Source organism: Phyllopteryx taeniolatus, chromosome 7 (genome assembly GCF_024500385.1).
Source record: "Phyllopteryx taeniolatus isolate TA_2022b chromosome 7, UOR_Ptae_1.2, whole genome shotgun sequence".
In the NCBI taxonomy this organism is placed as follows: Eukaryota; Metazoa; Chordata; class Actinopteri; order Syngnathiformes; family Syngnathidae; genus Phyllopteryx; species Phyllopteryx taeniolatus.
The window spans coordinates 12,101,512-12,119,427 of NC_084508.1; the positions used below are offsets into that span (position 1 = coordinate 12,101,512).

Sequence of the window (17,916 nt, forward strand, 5' to 3'; positions counted from 1 at the left end):
ATGCCCTGAGAATACAGTACCGGTGCAATACCTTTTACTTTTACTTGAGTATTTTTGATAAGAACAAATGCTAATTTTACTCTGTTACGTTGAGCTACATTCCGCTCGTTACTTTTATTTTCATCAATATCACTTGCATGACATATTTGTTCTCGTTCGTCAGAGAGACTTCAACCTCAGGAGGAGTGACATGGCATTGCAAGAGTCAACCAAGAAAGAGTCGACCAGGAAAGTCAACTTAAGACTTCTTGTGGCTGAATTTGCCTTAAGTTAGTTATTTTATAAGGATTGAAGTTATTATTTGAGTTAAAGTTATATTTTTAGGCAATATGTGAAGTTGCACATTCCTATTTAATTCGAGTTGACGTTCAAGCTTTGATTAAAAAAAAAACAAAAAAACAATCAAAATAAAAATCTGAAGTTACTCACCAGCTACTCAATCAGTACTTGTGTATTTTCTTCACTGAGTACTTACGATTACTCAAGTAATTATTTGGAGGACTACTTTTTACTTATTCTTCAGTCAAATTATTTTAAAGAAAGCAGTCATTTCTGGCTACTTTAGCCACCTCTGCCAGCCAGCATGTGGCATCCTTTTTGTCAACTTCCATTTTAACAGAAAGATTTTACCTCTGATTAATGGGTGGACTTCTAATCACCATTAGTCTGTTAAAATAAAGACGCCCAAGACAATTAAGTCCGCCAACCGTGTAATTGTCCTCAGTTTGATGGGGCGTGGTTGTGTATTAGTGCTACAAAGGGGGCTGCTAATGAAAGTCAGTGTTTAAAGTCAGGTTGTGTTACTAATACTACTAATAGTGCTACTACAACAACAACACTGCAGAGTGCAGAAGGTTGTGTTTGTTCTTCGAGGCGGGCCAAGTGGTGTCAGTGTGTGTTACGGTGAAGCTCGGCGCTCCCTCAGCAAAGCGCTGTCGAGCTTCACGTTTCATCCTCGCCTCCCTTTTGTGTTAACTCGCAGTGACTTTGCTTGAAGCGATGGGGTTCGATGGAAACGTTTGCGTTAGATGTTTGTTATGTACTGAGTAATATGTCTGTATGTCTCTACAAGCAGTGCCTTCAAATACAAGTTGAATTTGTTCCATGACCACGCTTTTAACTCAAAGAACGCTTATCGGAAATCAGCGTTCCCCGTTGAAATGAAAGGAAATGCCATTAACCCGTTTCAGCCTACCCAAAAAAAAAACAACAAAGGTTTTGTTTTCTCATGTTTAGTATACTTGTGACAGCAGCTGCCGTGTTAGTCAGAAGAACCTTGTACCGTAAAATGCATTCTGTCAACGTGCATCTGCTCTGTACAACCTCCCTTCTTCCCGCAGGAAAAAAACCCCAAAAAAACTCTTGGTGTTCCCCAGTCATATATACTGTAAATATTTCCACAACGGTTTTTTTCAAGTTCATCTTATTAGCATAAGATTATATCAAAAGAAGGTCAGGTACATTCTCAAGGCAATAATAGAACACGCTCAGACATTTGCGGCACAATCCATCACTGGCGTTTTTGATAATCTGATTTCAATTTGGGAGAGCGTGTTGCAGAATGTAATGTCATTTACAAGAAGAATAGGAGAACTGTATAATACAAAGTACCACTGAAGCTTTACTCCATTGTAAAACGACCATGTTATCATGGGTGCGCTGGATGGATGTGACCAAATATCCTTGATCAATTACGGTAAAATTCTATTTAATCGATGAATTATTGTGGGAATTGTAATTTTCAACACAACAGGGTCGGAAAAGTGTGTAAACGAATGCTCTTCAGCAGTCTTGTGCCATGTAACGTAACGAGTAATAGAATTTTTTAATTAGTTAGGTAAGAGACATTTGAAAACTCTGCTTGTTTACGTGGTGTTGTTAATTTGCTTCTAATTAAATAGGCAAGGTCAGAGTGTGCACGTTATTGGGTCACAACCGCACCATGTAACAGCCTCCATTATTGAACTGGTGCTGGTCGGAGATTTGAGCCTCCGATTAAAGAGTCATGGCTGCTTGTCAAGACAGGTTCGTAGTCACCCCTTTGTGTCCTCTGGTTTCACTCTCATGTGTTGCATGTTGGACACTGGATCAATTTTAAGGATCCGTTATGATAATGAAAAAGCCACTTGGGACCTTTAGGAGTGGTGTTTCATATTAATTTGCATACAGTGCTTGCATACAATCAGTCTGCTTTTTAATATGAACCTTGTACTGAGGATGGGGAACCAATTACTTGGGTACGATGAAATCTACATACTGTAGTAGATTTTTTGTGCCCCTTTTTACAAAGTATGACACTGCGCAACTTTACTCGCTGATGAATTGTTTCCAGCCAGCCATTTGATGGTACACAACTGACAACATAACCATTATACTAACATTGGCTCATCCCTGTTGCTGGGTCTTGCCACGCTCCACTGCAGTATTATACTCCACAGTCTCCTCTTGGCTGTAGTGCCCTTTTTTTTTTTTTTTTTTTTTTTGCTGCCCACAATCTCCTCTTGAATAACACACGTTAACATGAGCTTACCCTGTTGGTGTACCTTCGTCCTGGGCACTGCAATACTATATTATACTCCACAATCTCCACTTGGCTGTCACAGTCCTCTCTGGAACAACACGCATGCTAACATATGCTTACCATGTTGCTGTGCATTAGCGCTCTACGATGCAGTTTAATAGTCTCTAGGTAGCCCCCGAGGACCCACAGGCCTGTTCTAAAAATAGCTTACCAGTGAGAAGCTTCTGTTTTTTTGTTGCCATTTAAAAAAAAATAAAAAATAGTGCCACTTAGCAGTGCATCTACGCTAACTTTTTTTTGGAGCTATTCTTTTTTATTATTATTATTTTACAGTAAATCGCACTTGCATTGGTGTAAATTTGGAGATGACAATTTTTTTTTTCAACAGCATTCGTGGAAACAATGATTTACCCCCAAATAATTTGAGCAAATGTGTGATTTTCAGAAGTGTGTATCGATTTCGTAACCTTTTGCATTCATCTATACCCAAGTAGTAGCTCTCAGTTTCAAAATGGTTGGTGACCCCTGCTCTACATTCTGCACTTGGGTATAGCACCCTGTTTTTTGCTGCCCACAGTCTCCTCTTGAATCACACACACTGTCTTCCTTTCTCCAAAGTGATCATTGACTTCACAATAATAATAAAATAATGGCTCATTTTCACACAATGCACCTCATCTATTTTCCATCCCCTCCATGTCCAAATCTGCAAGAAGGAGCGAGATATTGTTTTCTAATGTCAGTGAGTGTGTGATAGTGTGCATGTACAGTATATGTGTATTGTGCGTGTACTCTGTCAGTGGCTGCCGGGCCTCCCTCAACAGATTGATGGACACGGCCGATGACTCCCCCCCCCATGTAAATGACTAATGTGTTCCTCTCAGGGATTCGTCAGCACATAATAACACACACACACACACACTGTACAGTAGTTTTGTCATTGTGCAAGTGTAGCGAGGAATGGGCATGCAAGAGCGAAATGCTCGCCAACACCTACGCACACTCCCGAGTAGGCTTCCTGCTCATTTGTCAGCTGTGTCGTGCACCTGCAGCAGCGTTAGCAGCCTGCCACTCTCATCAGACCTTCTAACAACCGCCGCGCACTCGCTTGCGAAATATCACATGGCAAATCTGAGTTTGTTACAATGTACAGAGTGAACCTGGAGAGAAACTGTACATGTGCGAGGACCTTACATTACACACCACATTAGGTACACTTGCCCAATCCAATAAGATCCAGTAGAAGAGCTGTAGCTTTATATATCCTAACTCATTAAATATTACATACAGTATATACAGTAGCGATATTGCAACGCCTCTGCGGAAGTGGTAGCACCTCAGATATTGTCCCGGTCGAATCCATACAGCAACTGCCTCAGATTTGATCATCGCTATCTAACCCTCTGTCTGGTAGGTGAAATAGGCCTAAAGGTGGTTTACAAGCTGAGTTTGAATGCAAACAAGCAACTTTAGTTTTCTAACAGTCAATAGTTCGTCCTTTGGTGAGTAACACGCAGAGAAGGAATGGTTCAATTCTCATGTCCCATTTAATCTTCTCTCTCGCTTCACTTTACTTTATCGCCGGCTCTCGTCTCCCAACCATATCTCATACTGGCTTTCCAATTTTAACATTCATATTTGACTCTCACATGGCGTAACATTTTCTCATTCAAAGCATGCAACAACATTTGACACCTTTGAGTGTTTTTGCAAGGGTGCCTTGCTGCTGAAATGATAAGTGTAAACATCAGTAATTTTGTAAACTTCATTTCTCTAGCACTTTTTACAGTACAAATCACAAAGTGCTTTACAATTTAGTGTAGTATAGTGCAAAACAGTAGTTGAAGTGTATATATAGGTACACACGCACACATCCACACTGTGTAAGAAAGTAAGTCAATAATAAATCCCCCACAATAAGATTAATATTTGATGTGTATAGTTCAAGGTGAAATATTGTTTCAGTGGGAGGTCTGAAAAATGAATGCTCCGGGGTTTTGTTTTTTGTTTTTTTGTTCCTCGGCAGAAAAAAAGAAAGTAGAAAACAATGTACGCTTGTGTTTCTTGACTACGTTGTTAACTGTTGCAAGCAGGAGGACACTGGTGTCATTAGGACACATCTGTTTACTTCGACACTACAGTATAGAGTACAGTGGTGGGCGGATAGGGACAGGAATGTCTTATCTGCTGCCCTCACACAGCATGTACGTATGTATCTGCTAATTAACGGCGCAAGGACGTGTTTAGTGCCCCGTTTAGCATAAGCAAGTGCCCTCCTGTCAAACGCATCTCAGTTGATGATGGTGACTATCAGCTGAGGACTGTGTATGAGCCTAATGTGTTGACTTAGTGTTTGCATGCAGAGGATGTGGAGGCTGGAGCACATGTTGAGATGCAAATAAATGATGCGCTGCGGGTGGAGGGAGGAAGGAAGCCCACCATAGACCCCCCCCCCCCCCCTCCCCATCCCCCCTCCACCGCAGCTTCACTGCCCACTCTACTGTCTAAATGTGTCTCTGTTGCTGTTCAACTTGTACTTGAAAGACACTCCTCCCTCCCGTTCACTCTCTCCCCAGCCCTCACTGCAGTGTTTGAATGATGATTGAGGCTGCGGTTAAACAACTGCCCACTTTGCCATCTGGATGTGGTTCCATTGGGATACTTGTAAGTCATGTACTATGCCAATTAAAAAAAAAAAAAAAAAAAGCATAGCAGTATTATAAGTAGTATAAGGTAAATCCGCCTAGTCGTGTCATTTCATGATCACTGACAAGTCAACGCTGATCCTAAGGCTGTATGCTAATGACCGCTGTGCTCATTTAAACACTGTATGACGGTCAAAAGGACACGCATACAGGTAGACACTTTGATCAAGGCTTGACTTGACTGTAAATTTTACAGGGTAATTACACCCTGCGATGACATCCCAATTAACCCTTTCTTTAATTAGTGTTTTAAATATGCACCCGCAAGGCACTTCCCTAGGTACAGGTTCACACGCTAATGAGATCCAAGACAAAAATAGACAGATTACATACTGTAGACAGATAGATAGATAGATAGATAGATAGATAGATAGATAGATAGATAGATAGATAGATAGCATCAAATTCAAATGAGTGAATATTTGCCAAAGAAATAAAAATAAATCAAGTTTCTCAGTCTACATTGTTATTGAAATAAACCGTTGCATGGTCAAATTGTCGGGATCATCAAACCTTTATTAACTGTACAGCAAATGTTTTAAGTAACATTTTAACATTATTTCTTGTTATAGCAGTGAAATATGAGACATAATATGGTGTACTCGCTCTTTTATGACGTGTGAGGAAGGGAGAATACTAGCCGCCTTGCATCCGCACAGCTCACAGTGCAAATGACATCCACAATAATAAACCAAATCAAAACCAAGCATTGCTTTTTTTGGTGGTTTGTTTGTTTATTGCAACTCAGTTTAGATAAAGCTTTTGTACTGGATCACATGAGATGGTGCAGGTATACCTAATATTGTGGCCAGTGAGTATATGTACAGCTGGGAGGGAATTCTGTTGAATTCACTTAATACCCCTCAAAATGTGATAAAGACGATGCCATCTGTCTGTACCGTTTTTGCATGCGCATAGTGCAGGTAAATAGTCCTAAATGCACTGAGGAGGTGAGCTCTTAGAGTAAACGCCCCGTCTCTGCGCCTTTAAGCTGTTTGGCAAACACAACTGTGAAACGAAAGAGGAAGAATATATGGAAGAAGAAAAATCTGTGAAAAACAAATGAACAGCAGGTGGGTTGGCAGGTGGTTGGCGGCCAAGACTTTCAGGTGGAGACGGTGCACAGATGCGGGAGGGCTGTGTGTGTGCGTGCGTGTGTGTGTGTGTGTAAGTGAGTGTGTGTCTGTATATGCGTGTATGTGTGTGTGTGTGTGTCGGAGAGAGCGAGAGAGACAGAAAGCATGAAAATTTACGAGAGCAGACTGCCACATGTGGTCAGACAATCATGGTGAAGCAGCATGCGCTTCATAACGTCCTCTTCCAACTAACTGTAAACAATTATGTGTTTGTCAGCAGAAGGCGGCTCAATATTTAGTTTTAATGACGACCTTCTGTACTGCATTCTGTGCAATCTCCTCTTTCTTGTGCGGAATGTCCTGCTGTGGTCCAATTTGAATTACGGAACATATGGCCTCAACAATGAAGAACAGGCAGATATGAACACGTTGCTACGACAACGTGACTCGTAGCTGTCGACTCCTCGATGTAAATTTTCCATAAGTGAACTTCACGTGTGTTCATTATTATTCCGAGATATGAGATGAGCATTTTAAATGTCAGCGTGCGGTGTTCTTCTTCAAACATACATTATGCGCGCAGGTTTGGATCCCACGGCGCCATAGACCTCGCGGCCCGCTGGACACACGACAGCGCACACGTCGGCCCGCCCGCTGTCCCACCCCGCGCTGAATTCATTCGCTGGGGTCACTCAGTTTATTAATGAGCAATGGGAAGGAGGTTGGCGGGGCATTGTGGGTCGTGGCGCTTCAGTTTCTGAGATGCAAAGTTCATCACATGATTAGGAACATGTGATTGTCAGAATCTTATTACATGGCCAAGATTTCGCTCCAAAAACAAATGTCAGACTGCCGTTTGCGTCAAAGCAAAGGTATGATGAAGCAGAAGTAATAATCCACTTTTGGTGGTACAAATATTGGAGAAAAATGTCACGGGTAATTAATGTGATGTCTACGACAAATCTGACTGAGAAGCACAACCATTCAAGGGAGGGGCACTAACAACTACACTAGATCTCTTCAAATCTGGTACTACAAGGTCAGCCCAGGTTCCTCGCATGCTGAGCTGATACCATATGGTTGACATAGACCACTGCTGGTCTCCTATTGGTTAAAGCAGATTCCTCATCGCCCAATCATTGCACCATTTGAGGAGTAAAAACAAAACTAACTAACCGAAGTAAAAACACATTGTGACTTGTTGCTGGGCTGTAGCTCTGGATTCTGCAGTATTCAACTCCACAGTGTCTATTTTGCTGCAGCTGTCCATTTTCTTGCTGACCTCCGTCTCTTCTTGAATAACACACATGCTAACATTAGCTTACCCTGTTGCTCTGCCCTTAACTCTTGATGCTGCAGTGTTATACTCCATAGTCTCCACTTTGCTGCACCTGTTATTTCTTTTTTTTTTTTTTTTTGCTGCCCTCATTCCCCACTTGAATAATCATTTTTCTTGTTTTCACAGTTAACAGCCACATGTCAAAATAAATACAGGATACGCTCGTTCTTGTTATTAGAGTTAGCGTGTCTCTGATTGATGCGCTCAACGCGCTGCGGTTTTTGCAGTTTCACAGTGTAATGGTGGAAAACTGACCGTGCCATTATGCGGTGGAAAATATGCTTTTTTGCCAATACAGTTTGCCTGCACAGTGTTGGATTAACTTGTAATCTTGCTCTACTAAAACCATGCATCAGTTGCAGTTAGTACTCTTTGGTTCCGTCACTCCGTGGCCAGTATTTGAGTGACCGCTGCTGTAACCTAATGTGTCAGCCACTCTGTCCTCTTCTCGGGACTGGGCTCCAGGCGCCTTGTGACCAGTCTCTCTGTCGTTCATGTGCTTCATAAGGCAGGCCAGTGCTTTTTATGTTTCAATATTGATTTTAGTTAAGTCAACATGAAAGACGGTTGAGCCCCAAAAGTAGTAGCTTCCCGATGGGAAAAAAAAAAAAAAAAAAATTCACTGTTCCTTAAATCTACTTTTGTTTCCCTATGCTCCCCACTTCTATCAGACAGCTCTGCTTGCATTTTCAGTCACTTAATTTCATTCCAGGCTGACTAATATTCATCTCTGATTCAGGATGAATTGCAAATTACCGCCTGAGGTGAAGGACGTTAAAGGAGTTATTAAGCAGCCTGTAACGGGAGCAGGTGATCATTTTAAACGGCTATAAAGACTCATCTGCTTGTTAAATGCGTTTGTTTCTAGTTTTTGTCCCTCGACTCAGAGGCAGAATGAGATTTTGACAGCCATTCAACTGGTTTGATCACATGCCTTTCAAAGTGTCTGGTGGTCTTTTGGGAAGGTTGTACATATAAAGAGATGTGCAAACATCAATGCGCCGTCCAAAAGATATAAAAGGAAGAGTTTCGTATTGGGTGTGCCTCAGCTGGGATGGACTGCGGTATATCGAGCCTGATATGCTTTGATCGGTGGCCTTTTGCCCTTTAGCAGTTTGCAAGGACTAAACGGCCAACTTCACACTCGTGCTGTGATAGGTCGGTTTGTATACCAAAGCGAGTGATGTTTTGATCGCCATATGTAAACAGGATTAAGATCAAACTGCGGCTCATCTGGATAAAATGTGTATGTATATATATGGGCACGGTGGCCGACTGGTTAGAGCGTCAGCCTCACAGTTCTGAGAACCCGGGTTCAATCCCCGCCCCCGACTGTGTGGAGTTTGCATGTTCTCCCCGTGCCTGTGTGGGTTTTCTCCGGGCACTCCGGTTTCCTCCCACATCCCAAAAACATGCATAAATTGGAGACTCTAAATTGCCCATAGGTGTGACTGTGAGTGCGAATGGTTGTCTGTTTGTATGTGCCCTGTGATTGGCTGGCAACCAGTTCAGGGTGTACCCCGCCTCCTGCCCGATGACAGCTGGGATAGGCTCCAGCACGCCCGCGACCCTAGTGAGGAGAAGTGGCTCAGAAAATGGATGCATGGATGGATGTATATATATGTGTGCCGCACATTTGTCTAATCAAAGTAAGCAAAAGGCTGATTATCACACTACAATGGATCCTTCTCCAACCCCATAATCAAAAGTGGTACGATATTGTTGTCATACGTTATCATTCGTATACCAGGAAGTAGCAAACAAATTTGCCGCTATGCAAGTCCCCCCCCCCCCCTGTTTCCTTAACAGTTAAACCTTAGCAGAGACTAGGCTCTTTTTGTTTTACTGGTTAACTAATCTAATTCTCTCCATTTAATCTTTTCAGGTGTTTGGCCCAGTGATTGTAGCCCAGAGAGGAGGAGGAGGAAGCAGAAGGGGCGCCATGGGGTTCTGCCTCAGCCAGGATGTGTGGTGGCTCCTGCCATTCTTCAGTCTGATGGTGATGGTCAATGTGTGGCCCACCCGGGGTCAAGTATGCCCTCAGCGGTGCGAGTGCATCGCCAAGCTCAAAACCGTCTCCTGCCACGGTAAGCGACTGTCTGCGCTGCCCGACGGTATCCCACTGGACACCCGGATCCTGGACCTAAGTGGGAATAAGCTTCGCTGGGTGGAGCATGCCGACCTGCTTCCCTTTCCTCACGTGGAGAAGCTGGATCTCGGTGAGAACATGATCAGCGTCCTGGAACCGAATGCTTTTTCTAGTCTCCAAAGCCTGCAGGCGCTTTCGCTGAGGGGTAACCAATTAAAACTGATACCCATGGGGGCTTTCTCACACCTTTCCAACCTCACATCTCTGGACCTTAGTGGGAATAAGCTTGTGATTCTTTTGGACTTCACTTTTCAAGACCTGAAGAGCCTGAGGAACCTGGAAGTTGGAGACAACGATCTTGTGTATATCTCTAACAAGGCTTTTTTGGGTCTGGTGGCATTGAGAGAGTTGACCATCGAGAGGTGCAACCTGACTTCTGTATCCAGTCAGTCTTTGTCGTACCTTCACAACCTGGCAACCCTGCGGCTACGCTACCTCAGCATCTCCACCTTAGAGGACCAGAACTTCCGTAAACTGGGAAATTTGAGGGGCCTGGAGATCGATTACTGGCCCTTTTTAGAATACATCACCCCCCACAGCCTGCAGGGTCTCAACTTATCATGGCTGTCCATCACACACACCAACATCACCTCCGTCCCCACCTCGGCCCTACGAAGCCTCTCCCACCTCACCAGGCTCAACCTATCCTTCAACCCTATTTCGGTCCTAGAATCCTGGTCACTGCGAGACTTGCTCCGGCTAAAGGAGCTTCATCTGGTCAACACCAGGCTGCTGACAGTGCAGCCCTACGCCCTTGGCGGTCTCCGACAAATCCGCCTACTCAACCTCTCCACCAACAACTTGGTTACCCTGGAGGAGGGAGCCTTCCAGTCGGTCAACACACTGGAGACACTCCGTTTGGACGGAAACCCTCTGGCCTGCGACTGCCGCTTGCTGTGGATCCTTCAGCGCAGGAAGACATTGAATTTTGACGGAGCCTCCCCTGTGTGCATGACGCCCGTGGAGGTGCAAGGGCGGGCTTTGGGCGCCTTCTCGGACTCAGCCCTCTTTGACCATTTCACCTGCCAGAAGCCCAAAATCCGCAACAGGAAACTGCAGCAAATATCGGCTCGCGAGGGGCAGGTGGTGTCGTTTGTTTGCAGAGCGGAGGGCGAACCCACACCGGTGATCTTTTGGATATCTCCGCAGCGGCGTCGCATCACTACAAAGAGCAACGGCCGCTTGACGGTCTTAAAGGAAGGTACATTAGAGATAAGGTATGCCCAGGTGATGGACACCGGAACGTACATCTGCATTGCCAGTAACGCTGGAGGGAATGACACATACTTTGCCACACTCACAGTCAGTGGGCTACCACTAGATGCCGCCCTAATGGCCAACCGCACCTACTACGCCGGGGACCTCAATGACACGAACCTGAATGACACCAGAGTTTTCCTGAAGTTCACTCTGGACCTGAAGACCATCCTCATCTCCACAGCGATGGGCTGTATCATGTTCCTGGGGGTTGTCCTCTTCTGTTTCATTCTGCTCTTTGTGTGGAGTCGTGGGAGAGGACAGCACAAAAACAACTTCTCTGTCGAATACTCTTTCAGAAAGGTGGACGGGCCAGCCACCAGTGGAGGGCAGGGGGGTGCCCGCAAGTTCAACATGAAGATGATTTGATCCTCCAGGAGAGCGTTGACTTTTTGTTTTGTGTTTTTTTTACCTCTACTTTGCTTATCCCTGACAGGAGATTAGGACACATGAAGGATGGCTACCTTGCTTGAGATCACTTCAGACAAAAATGTACACACACACACACACACGCACACACACACTTAATTGTATGGTGTTCTTTCCCTAATGCTGTTTTTAAATGTCAAGGACATTAATCAGTTGCTTTTTGTGCTTGCAACATTTAACACATTGCTATGACATTTTGGGAGAAAAACAGACTTGACTCATGAGAAACAATTAAGAAGGTAACGTAACATCCAAGTGTGCTTCTATGAGAATGTAATTGAATTTCTGACGAGAAGTAATGATGGTGATCCAAAGCACCCACTTAAGCCCACCAGATATTGATGATTGAGTTTTTGAACATGCTATTCTCAGTGGCAAGTGTCTCCGTTCGCTGCCAGGACTGATCTCCCACTTAAGACCATGAGACATCGAAGACAACAACCAATCGCTGTTACAGAGGTCCTCGGTTTATGACATGGAATATATGTTTCCAGGATATGAATGGCGCAAAATGAACTAGTTTGCGCAGCGGCCTAAGGAAAAGCTATCACACTGTTCCCACTGTACTTACTGTTTTTCATTTGATCGTTTTGTATTTATGGCCTAGAAGTATTTGACGTACCGTAATTGTGACTTTAATATTGCATTCACGTCGCTTATTGATACAGTACAGCACATTCCGACTTGCATACAAATGTCAGGTTATTTTGCCACCGTAACAACGAAAATGTTGTGAACTGAGCACCCCCGAATGTTGTTTTAAAAAGCTGAGAGTTGATAACCACGGATGTTTTGTAAGGTTTTGAGCACATGATGACAGTAAAGAATGGAAGTGGCTAAATATGGCCATAAACAATGAATTATGGTAATGACACTGATTTCAGGAGGTCCTTGGTTTAATTTTCGGGGACATAACCTGAACATGTACATAAGTTAGAACGCAGCGTTTATCACTCAAGTACTTTTGGCTCATAAATACGAAACAATTAAATGAAAACAAATAAGTATGGCGGTAAATGACCTTGCCTTCTGAGGACATTGGCCAACATATTTTTACATCGCTGCGCAAACTAATTCATTGCGCACTGTTCGTAACCTTGAAACCTTGTATGTCCAGACAGTTGTAAACAGAGGAACCCCAGTAGCGTGCATAATCAAAGAATAGCTCTTTTCCAAAACAAGATAAAAGCCACATTTTGAACGTGTTCTATCTTGTCGTGCCATCATTGCGTTGAGGAGTCTATTTGAACTTTTTTGGAACATGTTCACACTGAGCCAAGTAATTGTTTTAACAGGATTTTCAGATCGGGGTAACTAAATGGACTAGAATTGGAAAAGAGCCTCCAAATATATTAGACCGATGGGAAGAGAGCATCCAACATCATTATCATGCTTTAATATGGAGTCTAGTAATTTCAGTAAGTTTGTGACGTTTTACCATTTTAAAGAGACATGACAAATTTCAAACGCAATTCACTTTTTAGACTAAAATTTGAAGCGGTTTGCTGGGCTTTTCTGAGTCTAAGTCAGAACATCACACCGATGTCATTTGTGACGCTTTTGCTCCTGGTTGTTTTCACAAAGCATCCATAAATTTGGAAGTGTGCTTTCTTCTTTTTTTTTTAATGAATGAACGTTAGCAAAATAATAACCCCTAACAACTTAAGAATATCTATTATTTTCAGTACAGCACGTCCGTCATATTTGTGGAGTGCAAATGTGCGCAAACCAATTTAAAAATAACAGTCCAGTGCACACACAAACACAGTGCTTAATGTTTCGTAGGAGAAATGCGGACAGGGTAGTAGTGGTCAATAAATGCCAAAGAATTGCCAAATGTTGATTATTTCTACTCCAAGTCAAGAGCTGCGTTCACAAACAGGGCTTATTATGAAAGAGAAATGTGTCATTTTGTTTTCACAATTTAAACAGTTTCCAGGTGTGGTAATAAAAGGTCGTTGGTTAAAAACTCCAAGGATAAAGAATTACAGAACTCTTAACACTCGGTTTTGGAGGGCAGTTCCGTTTCATGCAAATGCAGTTTAAGACATTTGTTAGCACGACGACTGGGGTGGCGCTAGTTTGCTCAGTTTTGCCAACCTCGTGACTTTTTCAGTATATTTAATAAATTTTTTGAACCCCGTTTTTGAAAAAAAGTAAATAGTAACACATCTAGTGACTTTTTGCGGCATTATTGGAGATTTTTGGAAACTGTTAGACTCCGTCCTGACTCCAAATGAATTAGCCACAACTGGCTAATTTATCTCTATCCCGTGGTGTGATTTTCAAAACGTTATGCCATCAAAGTAATTCGGGGGATTGGTCTTTAGTTTTAGTTTTATTCGGAATTAAAGGAGGCATAATATCACTTGACACTTGATAGGTCCAGACACACAACTATTCGTATCCAAGCAATAATATTTTCCCATTATGTTTCCTCTGTAAGGCTCAAGCCTTGCCTGTGAAAGTAGCCCTTAATGTACTGACGAAGAGAAGATATCCGAGAATTTAATTGGGACTATATTGTATAAAATGTACTATACTGCTTAGCATTCTTTTGCGTCCTCATTGCTTGGTTTCTACAACTGTTGTGCAATCCCATTTTACCATTCATTTAGCTGTGACTTTTCTTCCAAAGCAGTGCTATATCCCATACTTTTTTTTTCCTTCTTCTTCCTCATCAAACTGATCACTCTCGACACAACACAGAGAGAGCGTGACCTCGGGCACCGGGGCACAGTGTTGTGATGAAAAGATGAACAAGAGCTCAGTGGGCCGTAATCTTGTTTGGATAGGAATGCAGTTGCAAGAGAAAATTGCTTGTACTTTCCCAGAAACTAAAGAATATGTTGGACCCTTTTCACGAGAAGGAATAGAAATTGGCTTCCACACTGAAGAGCGGATATAAAAAGTCTACACACCCCTGTTCAAAATCTAGGTTTTTGTGGTAAAAAATAAAAAACATTTCAAAACCTTGTCCACCATTAATGGAACCTAAATCATTACAACATTTTTGGGGGGGAAATATTTTTGAGAGTGGAAGTAAAAATAAGCAATTGACATCTTGTGGTCTGCGATTGGCTGGCAACCAGTTCAGGGTGTACCCCGCCTCCTGCCCGATGACAGCTGGGATAGGCTCCAGCACGCCCGCGACCCTAGTGAGGAGAAGCGGCTCAGAAAATGGATGGATGGACATCTTGTGGTTGCACAGGTGTGCACATGGAATTCAGCACACACCTGTCACCATTTAAAATGCCTTCGATTAACGCCAAATAAATTCAGATGTTCTAGTCGGCTTTTTCTGGCAGTATTTTTTGCTTTCTAGCAGAAGCCTGAAGGTTTTGTGCTAACACTGTCTGCTACTGTTATGCTTCACTTTCTTTATGGTGTTCTTTTGGTGATGAGGAGTGTTGTGTTTGCAACAAACATAGCTCTTTGAATTATGGCCAAAAAGTCGGCCCTTAACCCATTTTTGTTTGGGAGATTTTGCTAGAAAGGGGGGAAAAAATTGGAAAAGCAAGCCTGCTAGAACATCTGAGCTTTATTTACAGTTAATCAGAGGCACTTTAAATGGTGGCAGGTTTGTGCTGACTCCCATTTAACATGAGTTTCAATGTTATTGTTTCATTCTGAACTCGGCCACATCCCAGGTAAAACCACATTATCTCAGGTCTTCCCCTTTGAAATTATTACTTTTTTTCAAATGTGTTGTACTAGTTATCGTTCACATTAACGGTGGAAACAGTTTTTAAATTATTTAGCTTTGTTTGATTTTTTATATCACAAAAACCTCGCTTTTGAACAGCGGTCGATAGACTTTTTATATCCTCTGTAAGAATGAACATTGGATTGTCATAAGCAGTCACATAATACAAGACAGATGAGTAATACAGGGTGGTGGGGTGGGCGGGGGGTGGGGGGGGGGGTGGCTGCTACCACAGAAAAGTGCTTATGATGGCCATTTTCCAAAATTGTGCTGCAACATGTTTATTTCCCCCCCCCCCCTTATTTAAGTTAATAGACAAATCTGAAATTTAGCCTTTTAACCCCCCCCCAAAAAAAGTCCTATTTATTATTGTCGATTCCCATCTTTTCCCATGGATTCCACGTTTGTAAAATCCCCGGAATCTTGCAACAATATTAGGATACAAACGCCAGACTGTTCAGGATTCCAGTTTAAAAAAAAAAAAAAAAAAAAAAAAAGTCAAACATGAATGGGCTCATTATTTTACACACTAAATTTAGTGTGAGAGGGACCTAGCCTGAAGGCCTAACTCTCTCAACCCGGCACTTTCCATTGGCTCACCACGCTTCAAATTCAATTCAGACTTGATTGCACTGCTCCCCCCTGCTGCATTATATTGTACTGCTTTGGTACAAGTTTTAAATTACAAATGATTGCGTTTTTGTCATAATTGTCTTTTGTTGAAATCATGATGTAAATATTGAAACCATTGTCACTGGAAATTGTGCTGCTGTTTTATATAGTGGTGTTTTATATATATATATATAAATATTTAAAAAAACACACACACAAAAGAGGAAGCAGAGTGTTCATAAAGCATGCAATGTGATGGAACCATTTTTTTTAAATGTTCATGATACCTGCAACACTGTGAGATTTTTTGAATTTGTCTTGGTCCAGTTTTATGAGTTCAACTGTATAAGAAGGGTCATTATTTACAGTGCATTTAATATAAACAGACATTTTAGATTTGTTCACACATTGAGATTGGGTCTTTTTTGTTTATTTGTTAGGAAAAAAAGTATAAAATACATTTTGTGACCAGCTCAAAACAAAAATGGTTTACATTTGTTTCTTTGTCATTTAAGGAGGACACATTAGCTTGTCCTGCCTGTGATAATCTGCTCTTTTGTTTTAAAAAAAAATCAAAACTACCTAAGGTTTCAACCTTTGTCACAGTGAAATGAATGGGCGTAAGCGACAACAGCAAGAGTCATAAGATTTTAAGGACTTCATCAAGTTCACACTTTATAGTTGATGATAAACATTAATATTGAAAATCTTAGCGGTACACAAATGTGGAGGGCCCTGTGAGGGGGTTTGCTTTGAGCCCCAAAAGGAGTAAATACACCCATGGAGACTTCAGGGATTCCGACAGCTGTAGTCCCTGTGAGGAGACGTTTTGTCTCAACCTATGGTGAATCTTAGCGGCGAGTGACGCAGGTTAGGGTCTGCTGCTGTTCCCCTCAAGCACCTCACTTGCGGGGAGAGGTTCGAGGGGCGAACCAAGAGGAGGGGCTGGGAGTTGGCTGTGATAAGTGCCCACTGGGCATGACAGCAAAAAGCCAGTCATGCTGTTGAAGGCATGCATTGGGATGACGAGACCAGGGTGGAAGCAGTATCCCTGCTGGTTGGCGGTGTAGAGGAGGCCGTAGTGGTCTTTGATGGCCAACAGTCCAGCACGCAGCCTGATGTTTTCCTCTCTCAGGGCCGTGACGTGTTGCTCCAGCATGAAGTTGTACAGCTTCCTCTTGTCGCAGGAACGCTTGGCCGCCTTGTTGTTCTTGCGGCGCTTCTGCCGGTAGACCGCGTCCTTCTCGCCCTCGGGCGTGAACTTCCTCGTACGGCGCCGTCCTCTCTTTAGGACCGCGTCGGCCAACCGGAACACGGGACTCGCGGGGAGTGACATGAGGAATACACAAGGAACTTGACTGAAAGAGATGAAGAATTTTTAAGTGCTGTGCCAGGGGGCCCACGGAACATTTACATTATCAAGTGACCTTGGACATTTATTGTATTAATGTAGCTGTTTTTATCCTGAAAATTGTATGTATTTAAATAATAAAATACAAAATAGTAGTAAAATAAATACTTATTTACTCTATTAAATCATTATTAATTAACTAAAATTGCTGAATCAAAATGTGTACTTATTATTAATTTATCTCGTGAAATAATTGTCGAGTTGATTTATTGCAAATAATAAAAGTCAAAGTATTCATAAAATGAACATTTTTGTACCCTACAGTTAACATTTTTTGTTTCTTTTTCTAAATTAATTGTTAATTAAAATTGCTCAAATCGATCAGAACCCGAGCGGTGTTCTGTTATTGGACCTCTGTGGTCATCACGGAGTGTCCATAACGAACACCATGTTCAAGCATAAGGGTGTCCACACGTGCACTTGGCACCAGGACACCCTAGGTCGCCGTTCGATGATCGACTTTGTGGTCGTGTCATCGGACTTGCGGCCGCATGTCTTGGACACTCGGGCGAAGAAAGGGACGGAGCTGTCAACTGATCACCAACTGGTGGTGAGTTGGCTCCAGTGGTGGGGGAAGATGCCAGTCCGACCTGGGAGGCCCAAACGTATGGTGAGGGTCTGCTGGGAACGTCTGGCAAAATCCCCTGTCAGAAGGAGTTTCAACTCCCACGTCCGATAGAACTTTGCTCATATTCCGGGGGAGGCGGAGGA

The 17,916-nt window shown here is 42.8% G+C and overlaps 1 protein-coding gene across 1 annotated transcript in view; it reads left to right on the forward strand.

Annotated features, from left to right (window-relative positions):
• lingo3a (leucine rich repeat and Ig domain containing 3a) overlaps positions 1-16,206 on the forward strand; it is a 39,670-nt gene extending 23,464 nt beyond the window's left edge. The window contains exon 2 of the mRNA XM_061780030.1: positions 9,527-16,206. Within this exon, the coding sequence (XP_061636014.1) occupies positions 9,584-11,416 (1,833 nt within the window). The 5' untranslated portion in view covers positions 9,527-9,583 and the 3' untranslated portion in view covers positions 11,417-16,206. The remainder of the gene's footprint in view (positions 1-9,526) is intronic.
• Positions 16,207-17,916: the final 1,710 nt, after the last annotated feature.